This window comes from Rhamphochromis sp. 'chilingali' (genome assembly GCF_963969265.1).
Source record: "Rhamphochromis sp. 'chilingali' genome assembly, chromosome: 6".
NCBI classification, from domain to species: Eukaryota; Metazoa; Chordata; class Actinopteri; order Cichliformes; family Cichlidae; genus Rhamphochromis; species Rhamphochromis sp. 'chilingali'.
The window spans coordinates 11,614,803-11,628,023 of NC_137933.1; the positions used below are offsets into that span (position 1 = coordinate 11,614,803).

The 13,221-nt window shown below is 37.7% G+C and overlaps 1 protein-coding gene across 1 annotated transcript in view; it reads left to right on the forward strand.

Annotated features, from left to right (window-relative positions):
* Window positions 1-676: 676 nt before the first annotated feature.
* ddb1 (damage-specific DNA binding protein 1) overlaps window positions 677-13,221 on the forward strand; it is a 54,316-nt gene continuing 41,771 nt past the window's right edge. The window contains exons 1-9 of the mRNA XM_080885711.1: window positions 677-835; window positions 1,964-2,112; window positions 2,405-2,521; window positions 2,910-3,131; window positions 3,334-3,448; window positions 3,717-3,814; window positions 8,904-9,062; window positions 10,177-10,260; window positions 10,708-10,824. Coding sequence (XP_080741837.1) covers window positions 775-835; window positions 1,964-2,112; window positions 2,405-2,521; window positions 2,910-3,131; window positions 3,334-3,448; window positions 3,717-3,814; window positions 8,904-9,062; window positions 10,177-10,260; window positions 10,708-10,824 — 1,122 coding nt within the window. The 5' untranslated portion in view covers window positions 677-774. The remainder of the gene's footprint in view (window positions 836-1,963; window positions 2,113-2,404; window positions 2,522-2,909; window positions 3,132-3,333; window positions 3,449-3,716; window positions 3,815-8,903; window positions 9,063-10,176; window positions 10,261-10,707; window positions 10,825-13,221) is intronic.

Consider the following 13,221-nt stretch of genomic DNA (forward strand, 5'->3'; position numbering starts at 1 on the left):
AGATATATTCAAAAACAAATATTAAAGAAATATCTTTCGTATTACAGGCAAATACTGCTTTTCACCCTCGGTGCATTACACATGTGAGAGAATCGATTTTGTACTCGCTTTTATTCAGGAAAACATTTAGGAAACATTTTGTTCTGTAATAGTACTAGTGAGACAGCAGGGGTCACTGCTCACTACAGGGGAAACATCCTGGTGGCGCACTCGTTTTTAAGCTGTTGTGTGTGAAATACCTTGAGTGCATTCAAGGACTCTTAGCCATTTTCTGAGGGCGAGAACACATTTTATATTGGCATTGGGAGTTTAATTTGCTTTTTCTGTGTTCTTCCCATAAAACTGCAAAAATTTAATATCTCGAGCAGGATGTATCAAAAGAGACCGTTTTATATAGTTTTTGCAACATTAAAAAAAATATCAACACCATTTTGTTGCAGCGTTACAGCTCTTTATATAAGCTAAATTACTGATCACCTAAGTGGTCAGAGTTGTACTTTCATTTTATTTATTTATTTGTACATTTCATATGAATATATTTTCTTTTAGCGATTGACTAATGCGTTTCCCGTTTAATGTAACGCACCGCGTATTTCGTTGGACAAATAAATAAAATCATTGCCTTGCTGGTAGTCCTCCGCGTCGCTAGCGGCGCTCAATCTCAGACCTCTACAGAGCTCAGCTTTCTACTTCCGGAAGCTTTATTATCAATGATTTTGTCACTTGAGAGAGATTAAACACTATTCTGGTGTTTGTCTTTTGTTTTTGTCAAAAATGTCCTACAATTACGTTGTAACAGCCCAGAAACCTACGGCGGTTAACGCCTGCATCACAGGTAAATCCGCGCTGTTTTTCGCCGTTGTGCAGTAAGGAAACATTTGCCACCTGCATGTTAGCTTTGCTCCCGCGCTACAACTAAAGTGCTCCAAACGGGCCTGTAGTAGCCGCTAGCTCTTGTTTTGCTATGTCAACGGTTTACTTGTCACATAGGTTCTGCTCGTTTGTATGCGTGTCTCAACACACACATCTCTTGTCACGTCTGCTTTAACATACACACGGCAGACGTTTTTTTTTCTTGCTTCTTCTTTTTGATGTAACGTTAGCTGTGTCCTGCACGTCAGTTGCAGCGGATCAAAATGCGCTTCCTCTGCTCACAAACATTAGCATATCACACAGACTTAGTGCCCCACTTAAAACGAGTTAAGCTAGATTACGTTTTCGTTCATTTGACTCACAAAAACCGTGATGCATTAAAGCTCATAGAGACGCTTATGCTGCTGTCTTTTTGTATTTCAGGCTAGACCAATAGGAATTCTGTCACATTAAAGTTACAGTTTGACATGCACTCATGAAATGGCTGCGTAGGATGCATCATCTCTTCATGTTCACTCTCTTTTTATTTTTCATGGCGATAGTAGAGACCTCGAGATGATATGAGGTGACGAATTGAGATGAATGCTCACGTGTAATAGTCTAGACGTGAAATCTACTTACAAGTTACTTTTATTGTTAAGCAATCTGATAATTGATACTGCCAAGTGCAATCAGAGTGTAAAGATGTTGCGAAATTACTACTTTTCATGGTAGGTCGTTGATTGTAGCACTGACTCTGACACAGTTACATTTGTTGGAGTAGATAATGGAATGAACCAGTTTGGCCAAGATATATTATTTTAGACCATTTTGAACACAAGTAACCGTTTGCGATTTTCCTTATTGTGATAAATTAGAACACTTAAGGAAGTTGGATAATTTCCTTGTAAGTTGTTTTTAAGCTGCTAAAGACTAAAGAAGACATTAAAAATCAGCAGTTAAGCTGATATGTAAATGTATTTGAGAAGCACCAGAATATTTATGCCCCAATTTAGTGATATTTGTGGACATTTTTAATTTCTCTGTGTGCCCACTACTCTCACATTAAAACCAGTGTATTGAACATAATGTAACCATTGTTTTTCTGCAGGTCACTTCACCTCTGCTGAAGACCTCAATTTGCTCATAGCTAAAAACACACGTTTGGAAATCTATGTGGTCACAGCAGAGGGCCTGAGGCCCGTCAAAGAAGTGGGCATGTATGGCAGAATTGCTGTTATGGAGCTCTTCAGGCCCAAGGTAAGGGGTTTTGTGTGCAGTCGGCAACACTTTGAATTATTTTTCCTGCTCGACTAGTTAGTGGTCTGGTTATTTAATATATATTTAACTGCACCATAAATGATTTGTACTGTGGTGTGTTTCTCAATCATCTACAAAGTAGGGTGCAAATTTTGCCTCTCAAAAATAGTGAAAGTCTGCACATTACAAATAGGATATGACACATGCAGGCACTGTCTTCTAATCGGGCTCACAGAGGCTGATCAGGTGTATAACATGTAACTCTGGTGCCTTTTTCCTCCTCATTCTTCAGGGTGAGAGCAAAGACCTGCTGTTCATTCTTACATCTAAGTACAACGCCTGCATCCTAGAATACAAACAGACCGGGGAGAGCATTGACATCATCACCCGAGCCCATGGCAATGTCCAGGTGAGACAACAACACTAATATTGTTATAGACATGAGCCACATTGTAAGGACATTCTATTTGTTATGGTGTGTTCATATGAAGGGCAGTATGTATTTTGTTCTTCTTGGTTGAATGCAGCAGTTCACTCTTTTTTAGCTCCACTACATTCATATTAATAAATCTTAATTTAGACTGTTTTAAATTATCCATTTGCCATTTAAATTGGTAAACACCGTTAGGTAACATTTCAGAATTCTTGTATTCTTTAATGTGGTTTATATCAGTGACATTTTGGACTTCTTAGACTATAACAGCTGGAAAAATGTAACTAGCTATGTGCTACATAATGTGATGCTTTCTCATACACTCCCAGTGCTAAACAGTTCCTAACCCAATGCTCTTTTGCAGGATCGTATTGGGCGTCCATCAGAGACGGGTATCATCGGAATTGTAGACCCAGAATGCCGCATGATTGGCCTGCGGCTGTATGACGGCTTGTTTAAGGTGATCCCATTGGACAGGGACAACCGTGAGCTCAAAGCTTTCAACATCAGACTGGAGGAGCTCCAGGTCATCGACGTTCACTTTCTGTATGGCTGCCAGGCTCCAACTGTTTGTTTCATCTACCAGGTACATGAGCAGTACAGAATGTGGGAATGTGCCTTTAATGAAATGGGAAAAAAAGAATATGTTGAAAAATTCATATATCCGGGACATTTCTATTTAATTTATTTATTCCGGGAGAATGGTTTCAAGCTTATGGTAACTAAGCAATGCACAGTAGCAAAGTGCAATTAGTGACCAGTTTTATTCCATGTGTTGTGTTTCATAGGACCCTCAGGGACGCCATGTGAAGACCTATGAGGTTTCTCTGAGGGAGAAGGAGTTTAACAAAGGCCCCTGGAAACAGGAGAATGTGGAGGCTGAGGCTTCAATGGTGATCCCAGGTACTTCAACTATTTAACTCAACATATAGCCGTGATAATAGCGAAAACTGCTGTGTGAAAACACAAGGATGTGAGCTATGAATTGCTAGTTCATAAGTGTGTAAGTTTAGTTTACAAGTCATGAATAATTTCAATTGTTGAATACATTTAACCCACAGCACTACTGATAACTGGTAATGCAGAGGATATTAGCTTCTGTGCTGTAAACATCTCCAAAATAGCAGAAACTTCCCAGAATAATCACTCTGTCTGTGTTCTTGTATTTTAGTCCCTGAGCCATTTGGTGGAGCTATAATCATAGGACAAGAGTCTATCACCTACCACAATGGAGACAAATACTTGGCCATTGCACCACCCACTATCAAGGTAATGATAACAGATAGCACACTTCTGCTTTAGATATTTTGATCGTTCAGCTGTTCAAAAGAAGCTAGGTAAACATTTAAGTTGCAATAATGTAGAATTGAGTTAGACTGTGGCTGTTAGAAGCCTAAGCACTGTAAGTCTCAGCAAATAGACTATTTCTGTACCAGGGGCAGTCAAAATAGAGTTAGTTGGTGAAGTCACTTGCAGAGCGGGTAGTAGTGCCCTATCACAAGTAAGTATCCTATATCTAATTCAGTGATGCATCAAAATAGCTGTTAGTATTGGGCTGATGGAAGCAAACTAATTAAATCGAGCTTGTCTGGGAACATGAGCCCAAATCTGAAGCTTGTGTATAAAACGGTGTGAAATCAAGAGTGTGATTGTAGAGCTGTCTTCAGAATCACACTTTGTAAGCATGATTGTTTTGTTATATTTTTTAAACCCTAAGGTGTACATGTGCTTTCTTTTGTTATGACTCTTATCGGTGCTAAGCTTCCAATACCTCAGGGTTTTAGTATTATCAAGATTTAGTTGTAGTCTTTCTACTGGCATTTAAAAGAGCTCAAGGCCCAAGAGTAATACAATAAGGCACACGTAGTCAGTAGTTGACCATGACAGTGGGCATTTTTAACATTATCTCTGTTCAATTTGACTTCATTTATATAGCGCCAAACCACAACAACAGTCTTCCCAAGGGACTTTATATTGTAAGGGGAAGACCCTACAATAAAACAGAGAAAGCCCCACAAACAATCAGACAAATCCCTATGAGCAAGCACTTTGTGACCGTGGGAAGGGGAAAACTCCCCTTTTAACTGGATAAAACCTCTGGCTGAACCAGGCTTAGTCTTTAGTCGGTGGCTCCTTATCCAGCCACTTCCCTATTATTTCCTTTTTACTGTCAATAAGTAATACTTTCGTAAAATATTTGTTTTGAATGTAATAATCAGGGAGTATATTACTTAAATATACAATAACACAACTATTGTCAATCTCAAAACCTGATATGGTTGTGTTACTGTTTGTCATATCTGCTATTTTGTAGGAATTTTCTTTTTGGAGCAATAAAACATAAAATTCTTTCATGAATATTCTCTCCACTAGCTGGCATTTAATTCACATATTTAATCGATCGTCAACTATTGGCGTGACATTTGCCTTCTTCTCCCATTTGATTTTGATGTATAAGGTGGAATATTTCATGAGAAATTGTATTCATGTATAAATTGTAGATACCTGTTTCTTGTGGATAGTGCCCCAAATAATAACAGTGCTCTTATCAGATTCCCCAATAGTTTTAGCATTTCTATAAAAGTGTTGCTTCACCTGTAAGTATCTAAACAAATCATGTATGTCTAAATTGTAGTTTTCACTGAGATGTTGGAAATTTTCCAACAAAGTCCCCAAGAAAGTTTGAAGTTTGCATCATATTTTACCCAACTAATTACCTAGATATTCATCTTCGGTATAGAACTTTTACATTTATTAAATCATATTAAATTACATCACTATTAAGTCAAATTTTAGTTTTATTTCTTTTTTTGATGTGGCCATAATTTAAAGAGTTTTTTAGATTCTTTGGGATATTAGCCCCCAGGTACATCATATTATTGGTATTCCATTTTAAATAGTATTTTTATTTACATTTTTTTTTTGATGAATAATCTGATTAAGATAGGCTTTGTACAGCATCATGGGCCCTTTGTAGATTAAGAGTGCTGGCCAGTGACTTTGAACCACTATTGCTCATGATATCAACAAGTTGCAGTGCTCGCCTTACATTGTCTTGCGTGAAAATCCTGTTTTTGTTTTTTGTTTCCAGAATCTGTCAAATATTTTCTGGTCTTTTTGGAATTATTCAAGTAAATATTCTATAATATGTGATCTAGAAATGGGTCTGTATGACCTACTCTGTTCCCTCTTTCCCCTTCTTTGATCGCTGATATTATGGCCTGTTTCCATAATGATGGGTTGTTTCTACCATTCTTCTACAACTGAGCATTGCCACTCCGCTTGGAAGTTTGTTTGTTTTATTTCAAAATGTGTTTTTCTTTTTTTTACCAAGTTTACTGTTTTTACTGGATTTTGTAGTCTGTTAACATCTATTTGTATAATAACACAACATTTTAAAGGTATAGGATCAAAGTGAAGGAGGAAAAAAAACTACAGTGGTCCCTCACTATAACACGGTTTTGCTGTTTCACAGATTTTTTTTGTGCAATTTCGCATGCTTTTTTTTTCCTCAGGGGGTTTTAACAGTGCATTGTGTTCTGCGTCCTGATTGGCTGTAGACCATTGTCAATCAATCTCCTCCGTGCTGTGTCTCCTGTACAGTACAGAATGAGTTCAGCTTGTCAAATTTACATAAATCTTCGATCACTAGCAGTGTGACTCTGAAGTGCTGTACTGTATGCTTAAGTTTTCTCCCCAACAAACACAACAATGTCGACGAAACGTTTTGCACCATCTAAGGCACGTGCAGTAGCACCCAAAAGGCAGAGGAAGATGAGGTAGAACTTACCGTATTTTTCGGAGCATAAGGTGCACCAGATTATAAGGCGCATTAGTAAAACAAAACAGTCAGATAAGTCCAACTTTACTCCACTCATTCTTTTTGCTTCCTCTACTTCTGTACCATTGATTCATTAATGTTGAATTCTCTGGCAGCTGCTCTATTCCCATGTTCTGGACCTGAAAACAGGGTTTGATCTTTGGTTTCATTCTATTTCTGGACTTATTTTTCTACGAAGGTTTGAACTTTGAGAGAGTTTAAACGAGAGATTGTGGGAAAATGTTCCCGCCTGTTTGAGAAAAGTGTATAAAGTGTGTAGTGAGGGGTTTTACAGCCTTAAAACATCTATAATAATTGTAAAAAATAAAGCTGGCTACTTCGCATATTTCACCTATCGCAGGTTATTTTTATAACGTAACTCCTGAGATAAATAAGGGACCACTGTACTTCCAATTCTCCCTGAGAAAAGGTCCCGCTGTACAGCAGAAATCCTGGAGCTCTCTCTGGATACTTTCTTGGTGTTCCTGGCCCTGGTGTGTCATCTCACCCATGATGGCATGAGCCTCATTTCTGGTATTGTCCTCTATCACTCCCCTTTTCCTGACATTTTCTTGTTTTTAATTGCATTGCTTGGCGCTTATTAGCTGCAGCGCTATCACTGGGATACACTTTACTAACATATTCATAACTAACCAACATTGTTCAAAGTATGCTGTCCCTTTAGCTTTTTTCCCCTTGATTATTTAGTTGATGTCGGATTATAATAGAAGCAAAAATGGAAAAAGAAGTAGTAACTGTATCAGTACCACCACAGACATTTTAAGAGAGAAATTTAGTCATATAATCCTTTGGTGAAAATGATAACATCTAGGAGAAAAGGGTTTTTTAAAGCAATATTTTTAACAAAGGACAGGAAACATTTAAATCAGTTTTTCATGTTATAGAGGAATCAAAGTTCATGTAATTCATTCTTCAAAATAACTGCTCAAATAAGTCCGTGGGTTTGTTTCAGGATGGATTCCTTGTTGCAAAATCTGCCTCTAAAAGGACTTTGGAACCATATGAAAATAAAGTTAACACCTCAAATGAAAATGCAACACAATGGTGGCTTCAAACACAGATTCCTCTCATGTCTTATCAATAGCTCAAAACATCCTCCAGACCTACTGATCTGTCAGGGTTTTTTCCCTCTCTAATTCAAGCTCTCGTGTCTTCATTACTACAACTGCACGGTAGCATTGTCCAGCTTTTCTAGTGTTTGAATAGGAACAGGTAATAGGAAAGTTCTTAAGTGATCATTGAAGCCACATTTTTTTTTAATTTGTTTTTTTTTTTTTCACCTAATATGTTATTTGTATTCAGTTCAAACACACTCCTTTCAAAAGTATCAAGAAAACACAGAGGCTTATCCTTTGATGTATAACAGAACTGTTTTGGCAGCTAATTAATAAATTGTCACTCTGGAGCACCAAAGTGAAAAATGAATGTGGAACACCAAAGCTTCTGCCAACACGGAGGTCTGCTGAAAATGTCTCAGCTCATCTAGGGCATTACAGTAGCTGGTGAGGAAGTAGACTGGTTTCACATGTCAGAGCTAACCAGCTAATTACCTGCCATTCAGTCAAGAGGAGTCCACAAGTTTGCAAAGCTGTGAAAATAAAAGTTTTTGACAAAAGTTTTAAGTAATGCTACAGGCTGGGTGATTGTGAAAATGAGTTTTGTAAAGGTTTGATCAAGTGAGAAATTGACTCTGCATATACAGCAGTCGTTGACAATAATAATATCTCCTTTTGAAAGAAAGTAACAAACTCGGTCACACTACGGGAGTTAAATGCCAGCTTTAATCTGGAGTATTATTTGAATCTCCTAACATGTTTTGGTGCTGCTCAGTTTTGTTTAGAGTAAGAATTTTTGAAAAGCTCAATGCTGAAAGCTGAAAGCGAGCCTCAAAGTGAAGGTACTGTAAAATATTTTACAACAGCCTCAGTTGATAGTCCTTTCCTATACCTTTTCAAAGTTTAGAAAGCATATTTTAAACAGCATGATACATTATGACAGCAAACACTGATAAGACAATATAAGAGTGGCATTACATTATTGTACGAATGGCTGATAAATCAGTCTGCTTCAGATTACTCCTGGGGAATATTAGCATATCAAAAATACATCAGTGACATGATATTTCTCTACAAGCATACAAAATATGTGTTTAGAAATACTGTTGCTATTGCAAAGTTTGTCCAACAGAGAGCACTGACAACTTAGTTTTCCAGCTTCCTTCTCTGCACATGTATTGCTGTGCACCCACATGCAATTTAAAAGATCTTTTAAAGTAACATGAAAGGTTTTTGCAATGTACCTAAAATGGTGTACACATAATACTGAATTCTTTAATACTCCAAGAAGTGCTTTGGTGGTGGAGCACTGCTACTTCCCTGCACACACAAATATAAATAGTTGACTAATGGTTGATTTGCTAAAGCGTGGACCCTATTAGAATCAAGCTTTTATAGGTGTTGGCTGACCACTGTTGGTCATATTGTGTTTGATGTGTTTGTGTCTTGCTCTCGCTTACAGCAAAGCACCATTGTCTGCCACAACCGCGTGGACCCCAATGGCTCACGGTACCTGCTCGGTGACATGGAGGGACGTCTCTTTATGCTGCTGTTGGAGAAGGAGGAGCTAATGGATGGCACAGTGGTGCTCAAAGACCTGCATGTGGAGCTGCTTGGAGAGGTCTTTCATTTCTCTTTTTCTTTAGGCCGAGGTATTGCTGGCTGTCTTCCATCTGTTTATCCACCTGCCTTTCCTCGGGCATTTCTCCCATCACTTTCTCACTTCCTGGCTCAACGACCCTCTCTGTTTCTTTCTGATTTTCTTACCGCTGCTTTTTGTTCTCATCATCTCTGTGCTGTCTTTTGTTACAATTGACTTTTTAGTGGTTTATGCCCCTGAGCTAATGGATCTGTCTACACTTGCACAGAAGATAAGAACAAATTATCTCACCTCTTTGTTGCTTGCTTGCCAGGCTGTCACTTATCCCTTTAAAGTTGATTTAGGTAATGATTGTATTTCAATACTGTGCTTGAAGCTAAGGCTCATGTTCAAGGCAGACGACATTTGGTTTGTAGCACCTTTCTTTAATTACTTTCTGAGGAGTTTAGAGATGGAAAAGGCTTTCCTGCTAGTCTTCTAGTTTTACTCTAGTAGTGCTTTTGAGTTGGGAGCTGTTTGCTTTTTAGATTATTATAAAGTCTACTGCTATTAGGACAAGTCTGTTCAATAAACACGTAGGAACAGCTGTATGTTAAAATGTCAGACAGAACGCTTTATTAAGTCAATATGTCTAAAATCATGTACACAGTGATGGGTAAATTTAATAACAAACATTGTTTGTTTTTACATTACTTAGATTTACTGACATTTAATTATGAAATACAATAATTCAATTTTTAAAATCTTTTCTTTTTACACTTTACATGAATAACTTTTGTCTGCCAAAGTTATTTTAATTTTCTAGCTGAACAGTCGTGCGTTAGGTGACCTTTCTGATTCTCCTGTTAGAGGATTATACTTGGAAAAAAAGGGTTTTTTATCATCAGGTTAATTCTTTTTTTATTAATGATTTAATGTATAAAAGGTCAAAATCTTTAATTTCAGATGGAAAAAAAAATATCATTATATTTGTGACTTTTCTTTTCTTTTTTCAAACTAAGTTCTGACAATTATTGGTAGAGGATTAATCAGCAAAGTCATTTTCATATTGATTAAAATGTAACTGATTGTAAATTGCAGCCCCACTGTGCTATGATCAAGAGGCTGAAATGTTTGTGTGTCCCTTCACTGACAGACATCTATTGCTGAATGTCTGACCTACTTGGACAACGGTGTTGTGTTTGTGGGCTCTAGATTAGGCGACTCCCAGTTAGTAAAGGTAAGCAGAAAGAGTCTTGTTTGTTTTTTTTTGTTTTTTGTTATTGAAAATAACTTTAAACACATTGGGTTTTTTTACTCTGGTTAAAAAAAAAAAAAAAAAAAGGTAAACTAAGTTAAAAGAAGTTAAACTTTTAGTAGATGTGTGTAGAAATGTGTGATAAATCCTGCAGTGTTTTTCATACCTTGTTTTAAACAATGGAAATACTTAATGAACTGATTCAGAAATTAATTTTGAAAATTAATTTTTTTCCCTCGGTTCTTCATTATTCTGCTCTATTATTTTTATGTTTGCATTTTGGTTTACTAAATTTAAATATAATAAGCAAGTATAGTAAATAGTGAATTAATAACCTCCAAGATCATCGTAATTTGACATACCGTGTGTGATTTTCAGAGAAATTGTACAGATTACATCCTTTGTAAAGACAATTTTGTTTATTTGCAGCTCAACGTGGACAGCAATGAGCAAGGCTCATACGTGGCTGTGATGGAGACATTCACCAATCTGGGCCCTATTGTGGATATGTGTGTGGTTGACCTTGAGAGGCAAGGCCAAGGCCAGGTAAAATCCACATGCTTAATCCTTTATTTCTAGAAAAAACAGAGCTTCAGAGCAAATAAAGGCTAGATCACATATTCAGTAACAAAATCAAATTAATTTTTTTGGGTGGGGGTGTTTGCTAGAGAGTTTATATGTGACATGGTGATTACTGAAAACCCTTCAAGCAGACACTGGATACACTTGCCTTATGTTGAGTCTCCCTCTGAGTTTTCCTCCTTATTATCATCTTTGTCACAGCCTTCAGGGAGTCTCGGCTTATACCACCAATGCAGCGATTTCGAGGGCCATGTTAACAGTGTTCTTCTCAGCAGAATTGAGCTTGTAATGCCTCAGAGCACAAACTTGCAAAAGCCAGAAAATCTGCGTACAGTGCACTCAGGAGATTCCTGTGAGCTTTGTATGTAATGTGGTTGTTCTTCTTATGTATGGTGCCTTTTTTCACCTAGCCGAGTCTAGATGTTGGTTAGCTGGTCTGCAGTTACACTGGATGTTAAAATGCACCTCTGCTACACAAACCTAAATTGGTTTTCTTATTCCATTGCACAAAGCCAGATTGCTGTGAATGTAATTTCCTCTAATAATATTTACACCCTTTCAAACTGACGGTGAAGACCCTGTCCCTGTCTGCATGTATCCCAACAATCCATCATCTTCAGCACTTGTGTGTGCTTAGTTCTGTTTACCTTGAGCAGATATCAAACCATTTGTATTCAGGATACAATGTGATCTAGCTTGTACTGCATGGTAATGCCAGATTTAAAATGGAGCCACAAATCCAGAAAATGTTATCTTATTTCTCAAAATATAATGCTTATGTTAAAATGCAACCATCTTTTGGCATGTTCTTCAACACATAACTGCAGGTATCTGCTACAAAAAAAAAACACAAACCCCCCCCCCCAATTTCTAATTTGAACATTTGTCCTCCTTTGTGTTGAATCACTGGGGCACAGGGAGATGCAGAAGGTTTTGTTGGCAGAGTTTGACACCAGGCCTCAGGGTATTTGATGTGGTTCCAAAGGCAGTGGTCCACTAGAGCACTGAGCCACTCTACTGGGTACAGACGAGCGCAGCATCAGCCACTGCCTGCATTCATCCATTCTCTCTAATTCAAGGGCCAGAAATAAATCCAGTCACAATTGTTTTAATTTGCCATTAGCTGCAAATCTGGAAAACATTTGACCCTGATTAATTAATGCAAACACATTGCAACGCAGTTAAGATGTCAGAGGATTGACGCACATGGCGCAGGAGAAAATATAACACGACCTCTCTCAGATAAATCATAATAGGGGTTGTGCTCATGGATGTGCAACAGAAGAAAAGGCAGTCGGCCCCATGAGAGTGTGGCTTAGTGTGTGAGGGCATTCGAAAACATGCTCAAGGGAGCGAGGTGGGTTGCCAAGATCATCATGACTGTTTCTATTGGGAGGAAACTGTTGGGTGGCAGGTGGTAGACGCTGAGATTATGCAGGCTGTGGTATTAATCCTGTTAGTGTACCATGACTGGATGCATAAATAACATTCTGGTGCTCTCCAGTCATACTGTACAGGCAGTTATTTACCTTGAGGCTGCTGGATCTCAACAGCGTGATGTTTATAATGGCAGTCTCAGAGACGCTCTACTGTGAGCCAGTTCACAATTTCTACAAACTACATTTTAGTTGTATTGATGTCTGCTTTACTATCGAAACCGTATAAGAAGGATTTCTGCACTTTTATGACTTTTTATGACAAGTACTTAAACTAGGTCTTTTAGCATTAATGATAATAATGTGTCTGACTGAATTTTAACCAAAATACTAACATTTTGGGGGCTTGTTTGTTTGTTTTAAACTGCTTTCTCTTGGCACTGAAGCACTCATTTAGTACAAAATCTTTAAGCTATGAAATTGTTATTTTTTGTTTTTGTGTTTCTGCCCATTAATACCGTATTCACAAAGAACAAAAGTATTTAACTATTTCAGAGTCTTTTATGTCTTCATTACACTGAATTTGAACCTTTAGCTACCACAGCAGCAGATGGATATCTTTTACTGACTACTAATTGGCTCATAACATTCAGCACACCCAGTATTAGCCAATCCCAACTTAAGGCTGATATATCTGTGCATCCCTAATGTTATCACGTTTTACAGTTTGGAAACTAATGGAGAAAATTAATCGCTGATTAACTGAATAGTTATAACAACAATGCAGTGAGCAAGTTAATTGCTGGGGTCTTTGAAACATGAAGACATCGCTACAACATAGCCATATTATTTAAATGACTTCATTTGGGAGTAAAATGGTATGACTGACTGCTCATGTTTCTTGTCCCATTAGTCATGTCCTTGAGTTCAGATCTTTGCAGTTTTTGCTCACTCCCTTGTGATTAGTGACTGTAATGGACAGTTT